At 44.2% G+C, this 16900-nt stretch overlaps 1 protein-coding gene across 3 annotated transcripts in view; it reads right to left on the bottom strand.

Annotated features, from left to right (window-relative positions):
- Positions 1–16900, bottom strand: part of AGBL3 (AGBL carboxypeptidase 3) — a 616174-nt gene that overhangs the window by 474834 nt on the left and 124440 nt on the right. For all 3 annotated transcript variants that reach the window (XM_085651966.1, XM_085651965.1, XM_085651967.1), the window contains exon 2: positions 15511–15623. In XM_085651966.1, coding sequence (XP_085508092.1) covers positions 15511–15579 — 69 coding nt within the window. In that variant the 5' untranslated portion in view covers positions 15580–15623. The remainder of the gene's footprint in view (positions 1–15510; positions 15624–16900) is intronic.

The raw sequence follows: 16900 nt of genomic DNA, 5'->3' as shown, positions 1-16900 counted from the left end.
ATTAATTTAAATCCCTATGCCTCGGGAGCCGGAGGTAAAATCAGAGCGTACTGCCATTTTGTAGCCCCATCTATCTAGGGCCTTACGAGCCGAGCCTACCAATTGTGATTCCTGTATCAATGCAACAGCCGGACCTTTACGTTTGATGTATTGATGGACCAATCCCCTTTTTATTTTATCACCTAGACCATTTACATTCAATGACATCACCGTGAAAGAGAGGTGTGATACCCTAGGGGTCTGCGTGGTTGGGTCGTCCGTTGATTTGTCTATGAGCGTGTCATGTACCATCCCAACTGTAGAAGCACGGTGTGTCTTGTGCTATATGCGTCATATTGCCACTCATTATGCCTTTAAGTATACCATCGTGTTTCTGCACTGAAAAAAACATTATCCCATTAAACTGAACCCATCCCTCCTCCCCCCTCCCTGCCTCCCTGCACCACAGATTTGAAACTACCCACCTCCCCAACTTGGCAGAGTGCTTACTTCCCACAACTTTGTACTTGCGTGAGGGGGAGAGCTACCTAAAGATCTTTGTGAGTCGTTCCCTGTACCTGCAGTCTATTGCGGCAAATTGTTCACATAAAAAAAACACATTTTCAGTCTCGGCCGCCACTCTCTTTGGTGCCTTCGTGTAGAAGAACCATCACAGCCCTTATCAATTATTGCCCAGCAGCAAAGTACTTTGGTATCAATTCTGCCCGCCGTCGACATTGGGCTTGTTCCCCATGAGTTTAACTTCTACTAGGCAAGATATCAGTCTGAGTTGTCGTCGGTATTTAGTTGTGTGCCAGCCAAGGCATCCGCCTCTTTTGTTGCTGACAATGCTGATTTTGTGGGCTGCTGCTTCGTTTTTGTTCCGTGTCTCCTGGGTCCCGTGGCTGGGTGCCACCCCTCCAGCCAGTCGTGGGCTTCCTCCGGTGTCGTGAAAAACAGCTTTTCCCTTCTGCCTCTACCCTTAGCTTCGCTGGGAATAGCATTGCGTACTTAAGCTCTCGACTGCGCAACTCTTTCTTGACTTCTAGAAAGTTACGACGTTGCTTGGTCACAGCAGCTGTGTAGTCTGGATAGAGGGTCACATTGCAGTTATCCACCTGTAGTGGAGGAGCAACACGAACCACCTGCAGAATCGTATCCCGATCCCTGAAGATGAATATGCGTGCCAGTATGGGTCTGGGGGGGCTCCCGGTCGGGGCTTCATGGTTCCGCACCTATGCAGTTAGGCCCATATTAGTCACCCTCCGGTGTTGCGGCAGTCAGCCACCCGTGCCTCAGTGATGAGCTGGAGCTCTGTGCTGATGTGGTCTCCTAGTCGGCAGATCGCGTCAGGCCACCACCCTACTGTCTCATCAACTCGAGTCAGCGTTGTGAGCAGGGAGCACGCTCCCTGTGTAAAAGCAGCCCCAGTAATATCAGGCAGCGATGAATGCACGAGTCGATCTCCCCCACACAGGCCCGTGCTGTTGCTTCTATTATGTGCTGTGCGAAGGCTGGGACATTATGGCGGCATGAAGGCTGTATGCCGATACTCCCGGGGATCTTGCCCTCGCTGTGTATGTGGCGCATGCGGCAGTGTGCGGTCCCGGTTCAGTTCGAATTAGGCTGTATGCTTTTGCGTTATCCCACCAGCCCTCCGGTAGTCGCCGTACCTGTATGGTGTATCTTGTGCTGGGCCGGTGTTGCACCGAGCTGCTCGTTGCTTCTTGTAGCACTGTTCACTGTACGCGATGTCGCTCGTTTCTTGCACCAAATCTCACCTACGTCCGTCGTGGATCAGGCTGCTTCCACCTCTGACTCAGGCGGCACCTTGATTACGCGAGATCCCGGCTTGTCTTCAGGTCAAGGGCCTTGGCTCTGCCCCTCGGTCTCCGTCGGTCCCGGTTGCACCTACAGAGTTCAAACTTGCCGCGTACTGAACGCACCGGAGCCGTCGTAGGTGTTCAGTTTAGATGTAGCCGCCGGATTTATGACAGGATTGTAGGGGAAAGTATTGACGATTGCCGGAGCTCTCTCAAGTTGCGGCCATTTTCGCAAGTCGCTAGCCACGCCCTTCTAACATTAAACTTTTACATGTCCTACTTTTAAATACCTTCCGCCCTGGCCTATGGCCATAAAGACTTACATAGGGGTGTCTATCAATATTTAAAAGGAATGTTTCAGCCTGTCAAAAAAGTTTGTTTTAAAACAGCCAAGACAGGTGACAGTGGTAGTCCTGCATTCATATTTTGCACGCTAATGGTGATACAATGTGTGCTGCAGTCCACTAGTGACAATCAACTTACAGGCCTGGGGTACACTTTGTACCATATACTAGGGACTTATAGGTAAGTAACATATGCCAATTAGTAATGTAGCCAACTTTAACATGCTTTAAGGGGTCAAAGCACATGCACTGGGGCCTGGTTAGCAGAGTCCCAGTGCACAGAGTAAAAACAAAATAGCAGCATCAGTCCAAAAATATGGGGAGTGATCATGCAATAAGAAGCATTTTTCTACAATAAGTAACTGTCAATCATGGGGAATAAAATAGGTTACTTACCTGTAACTGCAGATCTCAAGTATAAGTATCTTTCATAGATTCACATGTTTGAATCATTCCCCGTCATCGAAGTGGGAGTTTCACTGTACTATAATAAGGCAACAGGTTAGTAAACATAGGCTATAATGACACTAGGCCATGAATTTAATAGCCTATCTATGTCCTTTTTAAAAAAGACCAAACTTGACCTATAATCAATCAGGCGACAGCACCCACTAGAACACTCCCTACAGAGGTTAGATCCCTCAGATTTTCGAGCACAAGTGGGAATAAATATAACCCCAAAGTGTAGGGGGAGGCCTCTAGGAGAAGAGGGTGGGTCGCATGTGAATCTATTAAAGATACCAATACTGAAGAACTACAGTTCTAGGTAAAATGTACTTATTTTCTTCTCCGGTATTGGATCTTTCATAGATTCACATGCTTGAATCAGAATAGTTAGTAGTAAAGATCAAATAATAGCATTCAATAATAATGCAAATATTATCAATAGTCATAAAAAAAATAATAATAATACTAATAATAATACCAATATTATAGTAGCTGATGGTGGGAAAAAGAAACTGATAAAAGGCTAACCTTACTGAAATAGATGATGCAACACAACTTGTCCCACGGTCACATCATCTTTGTCTGCAGCATCCAGACAGTAATGCTGGGTAAAGGTATGCCTGATGGACCATGTCGCCGCTCTGCAGATTTGTTGAACCGGCAAACCAGCAAATAGAGCCGTGGATGTAGAAACAGCTCTTGTTGAATGTTCCTTAACTCGAGTAGTTAAAGGTCGTCCCGCTGCGTTATGGCAGAATTGAATGGCTGTTGCAATCCATCTTGCAATGGAAGAATCAAAGATTGGTAGTCTTTCATTAACTGACCTAATGTAACATTGAGAAGCCAAGAAGGAGGAGGTTCCTTCACAGGTGGAAAAGTTCTAAAGAATCCTTTGAGGAACTGCTTAATGATTCTTGCGGACCAGAGAGCAGATTAGTTTCCCCATCTCCTAAAGAGAGAAATCACTGCTAAGTTTACTTTTATTGATGAATGCACAAGGCCAGACTTGGCTAGCTGCAGAAGATATGGTAAGATCTGCACTGGTATAGAGAGGAAAGGATGTACTTATTTTTCTTAACACCATACGAACAAGTTACTTACCTTGATCCAGTCTGACGCCTGGGGGTAATTCTAAGGTAAGGAATCTATAACTACGGTCTCTTTAAGATACAGAAACGTTTCCACTTTAGTTTATATAATTTGTTAGTGGAATCCGCTCGAGCTTTAGTGAGGATTTCTCTGCAGTCATTGGGGATATCAATGGTTTCGAGCTCATGATAGTCAGGACCCAGGCCGACAAATAAAGAGAAGTCGGATTGGGATGAAGTACGTGGCCCCTGTTGATGAAGAGTTAACGTTGGAGTGGTTGTCAGAGGAATGTGAGGCTGTTCCGAGAGAAGGAGAAGCTCCTTGTACCAGAATTGCTGGGCCATTGTGGAGCAATGAGGAAAAATCTACATGGTTCTCCTTAATTTTTCTGAGTACTCTTGGTATCAAAGGAATTTGAGGAAAGCGTGAGCAAATATTTTTGGCATTTGATCACAAAGGCATTTCCTCATGATCCTTTCTGGGGATGACAGCTTGCTTAGTATTAGCATTTCTTGTTTCACTTGGTTGCAAATAGATTGAGATGCTGTGTGCCCCAGCGAAAGAAGATGTCCTGCAGAACTTGGAGATTGAGTTCCCACTCGTGAAACTGGTTATTAGTCTGCTCAAAGTGTGCGCTAGCACATTGGATACTACTGGAACATGTTCTGTTTTCAGGGTTACATTGTTCTGCAAGGCCCAACTCCAAATTGTTTGCGCATGATGTGTCCCTCCCTTTTTGTTTAGGTAGTGCATGCTGGTGGTATTGTCTGTACAGATAAGTACAGGCGAGCCTGCAATTCTAGGGAGGAACGAGAACAGAGCCTTCAGCTCTAGTAGATCTATATGCATCCTTTTTTCGGAGATTAACTATTTGCCACTGACAGAGGTCCTGAAGATGGGTGCCCCATGCCTCAAGGGATGCATCTGTGGTGATGACGAAATCTGTTCTCTGAGGGCAGAAAAGTAATCCCTTGTGAGATACTGTGTGTCAATGACCACCATTGCATAGCCGTGACCGTTGTCGGGGTTATGAGGATTACATCGTCAAATGACCCCTGAACTTGCACCCACTGCTTATCGAGCTGTTCCTGTAGAGGACGCATATGTAGTCTGCAGTTTGGTATCAGGGGAACACAGGAGAAACACATTCCCAAAAACTACTTGTACAGTCGGACAGAGACAGACTTTCTTTTGTAAAGCCTTTGGGGCTACTAGCTGGATCTTGTTTTGTTGCTCAAGGGAGATGAAAGTCTTGTCTGACTTGGTATCTAAGACTGCATCTAGAAACATTAATGTTGTTGTTGGGTTGAGAGTTGACTTTTGCAGATATGGTGTGAGACCCAATTTCTTGAATAATAAAAGGCATTGTGCTGTGTCCGCTGTGGCTTGTTGGGATGTTGGAGCTTTTATTATCCAATCGTCCAAATACAGGAAAATTTGAATGCCGTTTAGTCTTAGACGGGCTGCCACCAGGGCCATACACGTAGTAAGTATTCGTGGGGCTGAAAGTAGACCAAAAGGGAGCACTTTGAATGATAGTGTTTGCCGGCTACCAGGAAACCTAGGTATCCCCGATGTTTGTGAAAGTATGCGTCTTGAAAGTCAAGAGCTGTCATGTGGTCCCCATGGTTGAGAAGGTGTAAAATGTCTTGCAGGGTGACCATCCGAAATGACAGTTTTTTCAGGTATTTGTTCAGCTGTCGAAGATCCAAGATAGAGCGCCATTCTCCTGACTTTTTCCTGACAAGGAAGAAACAGGAGTAAAAGCCAATGACCCTCTGAGACTTCGGGACATTCTCTATCACACCTTTTTGTACCATGATAGAAATCTACTTCAGTAGTTGTTTTTGATGGGGAAAAACCGTCCTTTTTGGTGGTACATTTGGTGACTGGTTGATGAATTCGAGAGTATGCCCCCGAACTATGATGTCCAGTACCCACTTGTACGATGTTATGATGGACCATTGGTGGATGTAATGAGAAAGACGACCTCCTAATTGCTCCCTGGATTGTGGTAAGTAGCCGGTACAAGAAAAATATCTTTGCTTTTTAGTGACATCTCGTGCCCTGGTAGGCTTTTTTCTTCTAGCTGGCTGTTTGTAAGCCGCTGCAGGTGATTGTCGGTACTGTTCTGCATATTGTGGCTTGTATTGTTCTTGATAAGACTGATCTTGTTGTCTATAATTTTGTAACCCTCTTCTGTAAGAGTAGGAACGTTTTCTTCAAGCTCCACGAAAAGGTTGTTTTCGAAACTGTAATGATCCAAGGGACTTGGCGGTGTCAGTATTCGCTTAAATAGTTTGCAGAGATTCGTCAATGTGTTTTCCGAATAATGCTTCTCTGTCATAGGGCATATCCCACATTTTTGTCTGGACTTCTGGCCTGAATGTTGTTGCTTTTAACCAGCCCATTCTGCGAAGAACTGCTGCTCTAGCTAGCTGCCGGAAACCGGTTGAAGAGATATCGGCAGCACAGTCAATTTTCTCCGAAGAAGCTCGTTTGCGTTCCAAGAGAATCTTCTTGCCATCAGGTTTAACATCCTCTAGAAGTAGATCGACATACTGTGTCATATCCGACCACATTTATCTGTCAAATCCACCTAGAATTTCAAGAGAATATGCTGCTCTTACTGTTATTGCCTCCATGCTGGAAAAGCATTTACCAATACTGTTAAGGCGACGTCCATGACTATCTGGTGGTGTTGTGATAGGGGTGAAAGGATTCCTGGAGCATCTCTGGGCTGCTTGACTGATTACGCAATCCGGTCTTAGTTGTCTAATAAGACATGCTGAAGCATCATCCGGTGCCTTATATTTCTTATCCAATCTGGGCTTAACCGCCGCCACTGTGGCTTAGTTTTTCATGATATCTATTCCCTCCTACCATATAAAATCTATAATGGAGATCGCTCTTTCTGACTTTTTTGTTGGTTCTTTAAAGTTGTAAAGGAAACAGTCTGCCTGTTTGGTATAGAAAGGCAACTGGAGACACTTCGCCACCCTCTCCAAGATGTTATGGAAACCGGTCTGGCGGTGAATCCACCAGAAGAGATGGTGTAGTCTGCAGATAGTCATCCTACTCATTAATAGTGCATGCGTGATCTCTCCTTCCTCTTCCTGATCACCATCTGCAGTGTCAGAATCATGAGCAAGAGGTTCTGCCAATGGTAGAGATGATAGAGGAATACCCAAGATTTGCAATGTGAGCGGCTGAGGAGGTGATGTTTGCTGTGGAGACAGTATTGTTGGTTGCAGTCGAGAAGTAGGCATAGAAGAAACCGGTTCTGGAAACCGTTTGTTATAATCCTGTAGCATGTCTTGGAGGTTGGTTACTAAATCCAGAGGCATCTAGATAGAACGGTCCTGTTGATGTTGCGGTATATATGCAGGATACTCTTGACAATCCTCTTCATAATATTGGTCATCATCATCATCATATTCCTGACATTTCACTTCTGAATTCTGAAGGACTAAGAGCAGCTCTAAAAGGGATATCATCTTCAGATTCCTCATGTAGGAAATGAGTCGGGTGAAAAAGTGACACTTTGCTTGGAGATGTGTGAGATGGAAGAATCACATCAGCAATAGGTGTATCAGAATAAGAGAGGCATGACACTGGCACCAGAGGTGTTCAAGGTACTAAAGATGTCAAAATGTCAACCTCCGTAGACAAGGATTTTTTGCATTTTCCAAGGTAGTACAGGTTATCCTGGTTGAATCGCCATCAACGGTGTTGTTGCCATAGATGGTGTTGTTATCGACGAGAGTTCCATCTAAGATATTTTCTGTAAGAGATCTGCCAACATGCATGCCTTCGTCGACAGAATAGGCCTCTTCGTCGTCGACTGAAGTCGTCGATGAACGCTTAGAAGAATGCTTCGTCGACACGACTGGAGACAGTGGAGTCGACTTCGATGTCATCGTCGACAACAATCTGAAATTTACCATGATCGTCGACGCTGCTAGAGATGATGACATTATCAAGGGTGACGCTGCCATAGAAAAGGTAGACATCAAGGTAGTCGATGTTGTAGACGAGAGCGACGTCGACTGGAGACATTTTTGAATTTTTCACAGCAAGTGCTCCCGTTGTCGACAGAAGGGATTTAGAAGACCTTTTAACAGATGGCGTAGTAGGCTTGGAAGGAACCTTGGAGGAAGGTATGTGCTGTAATTTCTCCTGAGAATTTTTAGAATGACCAGATACCTCATGGTGGGGTTTCTTAAAGGCCTTCTTAGGTTGTTCAGAAGACTCATTGTCAGAGGATCTATCCCTTTTGTGAGATGTGCCAGATCTCAAAGAAACATCACTGTCACCCTAAGAAACTGGGGTTTCCTTCGATTTAAGTCTCTGTAACCACAACAGAAGTCTTCCCTCTCTGTCTTTTAGGGTCTAATGGGAGAAAGTGCAACAGATTTTACAGTCTTTGACTGTGTGATCAGGATGGAGACAATAAATGCACTTTTTATGAGAGTCATCAAGGTAAAGTCTCTTTTTACCACAGGTGTGTTACATGGCCTGAATAATCCCTTCTTAGAATGTTCTGACATTGTCAGAATGTCCATAAGTAATATTAGAAAGAAATATTTGTCTGACCTGAGAAGATGTTTTCTGAAATCAGTAGGTTTGAAGAATAAACTGAGAAGAGCTCAGCAAGACTCTCTTCAAACGACATGCGGTAGAAAATCTGAGGGTGTTGTCGCCCAAGTGGTCATAGGTCAAGTTTGGTCTTTTTTTAAAAGGACATAGATAGGCTATCAAATTCACGGCCTAGTGCCATTATAGCCTATGTTTACTAACTTATTACTTTATTATAGTACCGTGGGACTCCCATTTTGACGACGGGGAATGATTCAAGCATGTGAATCTATGAAAGCTCCAATACTGGATAACTTAAAAGCCCGAATTTCAAGATGGGCTGAACAGAGTGGGGATTTACCATACCTGCTAAATTGCATTACCGCTTGGTGTGGTACATAATATGTTTTGCAAATACCTCCTGCTTCGAGTTTTCAACAGGAAAATTAAACATAACCTGCAGAATGAGTTTTCAGGAAAATAACTGTACATGTTTTGACTTTTCTAGGGGTCTTTTCCCCCCAATACATTTCAACAGATAAGACCTACCGGAATCTACCATGGGAAAACTGTGAGTGTATGATAAGTCTCACACAATTCCAATCCCTGTTAAAACTCTAGTTTGCACCAGAATTGGAATGCAACCCTAAACTTGAAGACAGGGCCTAAACTTTTTCAGTTCCTAGTTCAGGACAGTGGCAATAGCTTTCATAAAAACATCAGAAAAGATACCCCATGTCTATTAAAACATAAATTAGACATTTCTTTACCAGATACTATGGCAACTAACTTAGCCTTCATTTCAAACAACTCCAAAGTTTATTTTTGGGAACAGAGTTACATCACATCACAGGCTCTGTTGCGACATACAAAGGAGGTCCCTTGTGTTGCTTGTACCAGGTTGCTTGCTCTATTTGTGGAGTTTGTTTGCTCTGTGTGCTCAGGCAGTAGGAGCTTTAATTTCCCCCGTATTGCTATAAAACTAATTGTGATAAATTCATTTGAGAATCTATGTTTACATCATGGCCTGCGCTTACACACTTTATTGGCTCAAACCTGAACTGGAATCAAACTGCAATCTCTACTCCTGGTTGATATACACAATTTCTCTCCCAATTATATGTTTTCACTGGATGATGCAAATAAAAGAAAAGCTAATCATGGTACCTTTAGAACTCTTGGCCCACAGAGTCCTCGACATTATCAAACCCTTAGGAATGGCACAGAAGAAACATGTCAAAAGGAAACTGCATACTATTTTAAAACTAACAAACTAGGAATGTGCCCACATATATTATGGGAAACAACAATCTGGCTATACAACTTTTATCAGCTCCTTGGCAAAACAAGCCAATCTCACTCAATAATGTTCATGCACAGTTGCCTGGAAATGAGTGAGACAGCGAGCTACAGTGCAGCTACACTTCAGAGGACAGGTATATCTAGCCCACGTGCCCAGTAAGTTGGTCCCACACATCATGTTCCCTTTCCTAGAAGGCACCAATACTGAAGACAAGCCCAAATAATACTCGGAGATTCACTTATTCAGTATTTGCTGGTATATTGACTTGAGCAGGACTGCAGCAATTTGATCACTGTGTATGCGACTCGGGGCCTGCATTGCCCTACCTTACATTTTCCCCCAAACATAGCCCTACCACTTGGTGGATCATGGAGCATGATCTATGCACATCAATTGCTTTTACCTCATCTAGTCAAATAGCGATCAATCTAAAAACGGACTCTGTTTGCCTGCCAGTCTTACCTTGCGTCTTTCCCACAGGACTGACTACTAACTATTCACAACAGCAAATAGCACCCCATGACTCACCGTCTCACCTCTCACAAACCATTGAGCAACCAATTGCACCCCCGAAGAGATCACTATGACTCAGCAAGTATAAAAGTATAAACCACACAAGGACTATGCAGAGCTATGTCTTATTTAGTTTCAAGGAAGAACCCATGTGATTGGGCCATTTACATCGATTTGCAGTGGTATGTATTAATGCTTTGCAACTGCATTCAGGTCGCAAAACAATAATGTTTTACAGACACCCCGAAGGAGGTGGTAACCCATTCGCAAATGGGCAGGGGGTCCCAAAGAGACCCCTTCCCCTTTGAGAATGTACAAAAACTGGTGGTGGTCACATGGACCACTGACTACTCTTGAAAAAATTAAATTAAAAGTTTAAAAGAATTGCTTTATTTAAAAGCAGTCCCAGACTAACCTCAGCCGACCACCATCACTGTGATGGCAGCAATTCATAGTGGGTTATGGATAAACAAAAAATGTGTTATGCCTTCAATAAATATACTTGCTAACTTTCAAAACCATGTCAAAATTACACTAAGGATCTACGGGAGAAAACCCAGATGAGAGTGTATCACTCCCTAACAGTACATCAAACTCACAAAAGATACGGTCTCCGACAACTAGGGGGGTTGGTTTAGAGAATGTATTGCTTTTTAAGGACGAGAAACCTCACTCACCCGTAGGTGACATGTTTCATCATGGGGTTCCCTCCTCGCACCGGGGCCGCAAGGTCCCAGGTGTGGGCTACAACTCTCCACCAAGTGAGATCAGTGGAGAGGAGCTGAGGTGTTTACAAGGGGGGACGCCAATGAGATATGTGAGTGAGGGGCAGAGTGCAAAAGAGATTTGTGAAAAGTTAAAACTATCTCACGGGACCCAATAATTTTATTCGATGGTACCCCTGGATAGTGTTAAAATAGGACTGGGGGTTCAAAGCAAATATACCCCCTTAGTGGTCAACATGTTTTTGCCTTCAATGGACTCCAGCCAGAGTTCCTGGGCATTCTTCAGGACCAATAGACAAATCAAGCCACTCTGCATTAAATCATAGAATATTTCAGATGGATTTACTGCCCATGAATGTGTAGAGCCACGAAAAGGATGGGTGATTAGTACACCATCTCCATCTGATGGAGGGGTTAAGTTTTACCTCTCCTCAGCCGTATGGTACCCCACAGCAGTCTTGGCTATTAAAACCATTCGCTAGTCGGAGTGCGAGTGCGCTTCCCTCTGAAGGGGTCCCGGCGAACTTTCAAAACCACCCTTAAGCTCAGCAGCCTCTCTCACTGTCCAACCTCAAGTCTGCCTGCACCAAAGAGGAAGTTTCTGATAGGTTAAGGAGTCAAGACAGTGCTCACTGTTCGCTCCCCCTTCGGTCTCCAATTAGCTGCTGAAGATTTAGCAGTCAAGAGGCAAGAGCTTTTCTTTCCTCTCTCGTATCGCCAGGTCTGCAACTGTTCATGAGGAAAAGGAGTCCCTTTGTTGAGGACTCCTTTTTCCCTGAAATAGCATTTTCACTGACCACACCTGCCACTCTGTGGAGAGGGCATTAGGGAGGCTTTCAGCTTATGGTGGGCGCAAAAACGACATCAACTCTCTTTCCTGACCAGATCAGGTCCCCCACAGGCACTGAACACACAGGCATAGATGCCTGTGGACCCGGGCATGAGTTAATAATTCATCAGTAGTGGGGAATGGCCTGTGGCTCTGATTTGTCCAATTAGCTACTCATTTTTAGGTCTGCAAGGGTCCCTTGAATACTGATGCTTCTGATAGGGCTCTTCTCACCTGTGCTGGTACCTTTTGCTGTCCTTGGTAAATAAGTTACTTGCGGCAGCTCTTCGGCACTTGAACATGAGGTATTTAGTCAACTGAGAAATTGTTCCGCCACATTGCAAACACTTCAGCCAACGCTATGGAAAAATCTAATATGTTGCTGAAGCATGAAGGGTCCTTTCAGGTCTACGGTCCTTAAACAACGGTGATGGGCGGTCTGATATTCAGCACTGCGTACTGTTTGGATTTGTTTAGCATAACAAATGTTGAATAACCTAGACAACAAACTATGAAACGGACAGTTTAAGGAGCACTAGATACAACTTAGCCCCTTACAAAGAGCACTAAATACGGGTATGCGTCACTCTGTAGGCCTTGGTAAAATAACTATTTACATTAACTAGACGGATGCTCCACTGGCACTGGAATTGCCCTTGATTGCGTGTCTAATGTATGGGCGGCAGTGCACGTGTTGGAATGGGAGTGTCCCCTGCATGACATTACAGGCATGCACCCCTGCCCTGAGTGACCCAGGTGAAGGTGATTTGGTATCCTGGTATATTGGTAGCCCAGCACACATGACAACAATGATGGGTGCGGAGGCCTCGCCTTTTCATTATGGTTCTGAGACAAAAAGCCTCACTTTGTGGTCAGTGGTGTGGAGGAGTGCACTGGGCATGCTCTCTAGTCAATATGGGTGTACTGCCCACGTCCTGGGTCATATACATGAAGTGGAGGTTGCAGCATACCATTTCTTTGACTGATAGTACTGACATTTTTTCTTTTCAGTGATAAGTGTGGTTCCTACTATTCTCAGATGTGTAAAGTTCTGCTTGAATATAATGCCCAGATCCTGAACAGACATAACCCGTATGTGGGTGATGTGCATGTTGCATGACTGATGATTGGCAACATGACTACATATTGTTTGTGAACGTGTGGCTGAAGAGATCACAAGGGTCCATTCTAAATACTCACTGTACCATTCAGTATAAGACTGAGGTTGAGGTCCAGCCTCCCCAGACAGTGGAAGAGCGCTGCTTTAATTCTTGAGGGTTCTAGAGGGTTCATCCTGAGACAATGAAGTGTTGGAGGATGGAGAAAGAGATGCCTTAGTTAATTCAATTGTAACTTGACAGCAAGGCTCAGATGATTGTGTCTTCATGAGCACTTAGTGAGGAAGAGCAGGAGGTTTGCACTGACCAAAGAGCTGGTCTTCCTTCTCCGAGTCCTCGGAAGTTATCTAGGCACGGCCCGCCCATTGTGCCTCTCCTGATTGCTACTCCGAAGGCGGATGATGGCCTAATGCAGAGTCTGCAAATTTCATTGTGCTCGTGCTTTGTGTGCTTCGGATGGAAGCAGCACTGTCACCACCTGCTTTGACAGACATCACCTTTGATTTTAAAAACTGTGTCTGTTAGCAGAAGCAAAATTGACCTATGAAAGGAACAATGAGCCACTCCAAATTGCCTCCTGGATACTGACAGTGGAATAAACATCCCCTGTCTGGAAAACATGCATAAAAGGGAGACCTAAACTATTCTACTTGGTTCCAGTCCCACCTGCTTCACTGATCAGGGAGGCAGTGCGCCACTGAGAATTTGAAGGAATGCTGCGATGTGGGCTGGTATCTTTGATAGACAATCTCCCAGGTGAGGGGGCATTTTTTGAAGTCTGTGCATTTACCTTGAGAGCTGTGGATCTTCCTCTGGCCTGACATGCTAAGAGAGGGGATGGAGTGCCTGACTGTGCACGAAGAGACTGCCCTAGGAAGAGCAGAAGCCCTACCGCTGTACCTGGACTGTGGCGTAGCCCAGAAGAAGTGGACTGAACTATAAAGTATGACCAGTGCCCACTCATGTCTGGAGAGGATCTTCTGCTCCCCCCAGTGAGTTTCCACAAGTCAAATGAGCTGAATCAATCTATGATCCCGGTAAGAGTCAGCCAAAAAGACTGCAATGTGCATGTTATCTGCCAGAGGCCAGACAACTGGTTCCCACTCTTTAATTACCTTGAGCCTTGCCATTGCAGACTTGAAACTCCACCTGTGGGAGGAATCTTCTCAGCGAGGGACCTTGGGGCACAGCTGGACCTGTGCTGCTCCCACATGGAGCCATCGCTCTCAAGCCCCAACATCTGGAGTCAGCGGAGGCAGGACCGCAAACCCACACTATTGGGTCCTGCGAGCAGGACCCTTGCCTGTGATCCGGATATCAGCTGCTATGCGCTTGTACGTTTCAAGTGCCCAATACACCTTGTACTTATGCCCAATGACCATAAACATTGATTGTGTCTCCCTCTGCTGAAACACCGCGATTTATTTGAGCCAGTGGGACTGAATTACACTAAAGAACCTTGGTTGTGAGATATATGGACTGTCATATGAGCCGCAGAACCAAGGTAACTATTTGCACTATACTAAATTGTGTTTACACCTGTGCCAGACTTTAGCCTGTATATTTCTGAATGTTTAATATCCCATAGCATCTTTCTTCAAATGTTGTAGCTGATTAACATTACCCAAGTATAGTACTATATTTTAGGGATTGATTAAAGTGCTTCTCTTTTTACAAAGAAAACCACTTAGCTGGACAGTGCTTATTGTGCCTGTGTGACTGTCTGTGTTCTTAGTGTGGAACGGGTATATACCTTGCACACAGTCTGTAGTGCCACAGTAAGTCAGGTCCCGAGACAGCAGCAGTAGACGATGCTTGCTGCATGGCCCACAAAATGATTCTGGCAGACCATACACGCCTTAGAATGAAAAGTACACCTAATACACAGTGCAGCACACTTTTGTCCAGCGAGAGCAACCGCTTAACCATACCGTCCCACTAACCTCATCATTGAAGGAGGTAGAGGGTTATTTGAGGGAATATTCTTGGGGGGGGGGGGAGGGGAATTTGGCTGGTCAATCAGCTATTTGAATTTTAAAAAGAATTCTGAAAATCTACTGTTTTCATTACTCTCCATTATCTGGCAAAGTTTTGATGAAGGGTGCTTACAGATGTTTTGTGGTAATGAATAGAGTGATTATTTTGATAATTGTGGATTAATTCACAGCAATTAAATCAACCAAAATCCATAGGTTTCAACCCACGACCCCATGGAGCAAAACGCAAAATGTGAAATATCCAGCTGCAAAGGTGCTCTCTAGTGCTCATCATCTGCGGCCATGTCAATCTGCCACCAGGCACCCCAACGTGTAGTTACAGGATACATTCAGACAAGTGGTGAGAAGCTCCTAGCCTTTCTTGCTTCTCTTGCAATGAACCTAATGAGAAGTAATACAAAAAAGTCTTGGAGCCGTCAGAAAGGCATTTCTATCATTTTGTATTGGATTTCCTTTTAAAGTTGTGTGTACAATTTCAAGACTTTGCAACCTGTCAGGGGATCCATAAAAGTCAATTCAATTGAAGGATTCTGTAGCCACAAAACCGAAAAGCATGTTTTTTAACAAATCTGCACAGACTGTGTGCAACATATCACTCCTTGAAAGAGGGCAAAGACTGGACATTTCTCCAACTAAGGAGCTTATTTACAAGCCCCTTGCGCAGCCGGTGCGTCACTTTTAATATGAGAAAAAGTGACGTACAGGCGGCTCAAGGAGCTTGTAAATAATGCCCTGAATATTTAGTAAAATATTATTGAGACTTACCGACTCTGCTTCTTCGCTGGTGCACTGACCAAAGAGCTGGTCTTCCTTCTCCGAGTCCTCGGACGTCATCTCTGAGAGGATTTACTGCTGCTCTGCCTTCTGAAGCCTCCAGCCTGAAACGAGAAGTGAAATAATGAGGGAATAATATTATAAAAAGGTTTCTTACCCGGTTTGTAGGTTGCAATTCTTGCATTTTATAATGCCAGAGAGAGGAGCATGGATTGCTTTATTTTAATCCGCTTTCTTATCAATAGCATACTTTTATAACGTAGAAGTCTTTTGTTGAAGTGATGATAACATAATAAAAAATTATTTAATTGGAGGGTAACTATATTGCCCCATGCACTGACATTCGAAGTTTTATTGGCTTTCAGTGCCAAGAAGCTGAGCACTGGCGCTCAAGTATGTCCTTGTGCTTGTGAGACAGAGACCAGTGGGTCTTGGGTGTGTGATTATAATATTTTAGTTTTAGAAGAGGGCGCACTTCTGTGCATGAGCAAATAAAGGCCTTGGTCTGGTGCATAGGACAAGCCTCAAAATGATGGTGGACAGAGAAAACACAGCATGCGACTTCAGAGCAGCATGCTGGTAAAGCCAAGACATAATGCCACTACATATTAAACCATATATTATAACATGGATATGACTTATATAACACTAGCTTTGGACATCCTAATAGCTAGGCAGCAGGGCACAGAGCGGACACTGATCTCGCGATACATGCCTAGCGTTACATCTTCACCTTTGAGAGTCCACTTGGAAAGCCAAGGGAGGAGTAGAGGACAAATTACGTGCCTCTACCCCAGGGGCGCAGGGACTATTGGTGCAGCAGGTTCAGTGCGCCGGGGCCTAAAGCCCTTAAGGGCCAATTCAGCCCTGATAATTGCTGCATCTTATTACCCCAACAACAGTCAAAGGGGCCATTTTCCTTGCTTGGACAAGGACCCATGCAATCCTTGATATGCTACCGCTCAACCCCAAACCTCCCCTCCCCCATAAGTTCCTAAGCTGACAGACCTCTTGGGACAGGAAGTAGCTAAAGAGAAGTATTATTAATATGAAATTCAGGTGCAAGTAGTTTACCCGGTGCTATTTTCTACTGTTCTGACTGGTATTTGCAATAATTCATTTATAATCAAGAATAAAAACTACAAGTAACATTTTATTTTATATGTTTTATTTATTTGCAGTTTTATATTTAATGACCTAGACCTAATGGTTGTCAGAGTACTTTACTTAAAAAACGTGTGTACATAAGAACATTGACGTTTTATTACAAAAGAACAGTTTCATTAGGTTACATTCAACATGGGACCAGTTACAAGTTATATATCCTTATGTCTCGTTTCACTTAAACTAGGAGATAGCTAGTGACAGGTAAAATATTTAA

This window comes from Triturus cristatus, chromosome 4_1 (genome assembly GCF_964204655.1).
Source record: "Triturus cristatus chromosome 4_1, aTriCri1.1, whole genome shotgun sequence".
NCBI classification, from domain to species: domain Eukaryota; kingdom Metazoa; phylum Chordata; class Amphibia; order Caudata; family Salamandridae; genus Triturus; species Triturus cristatus.
Note: the sequence above shows the minus strand (reverse complement) of the source record. Positions and strands in the feature narration are given on the sequence as shown.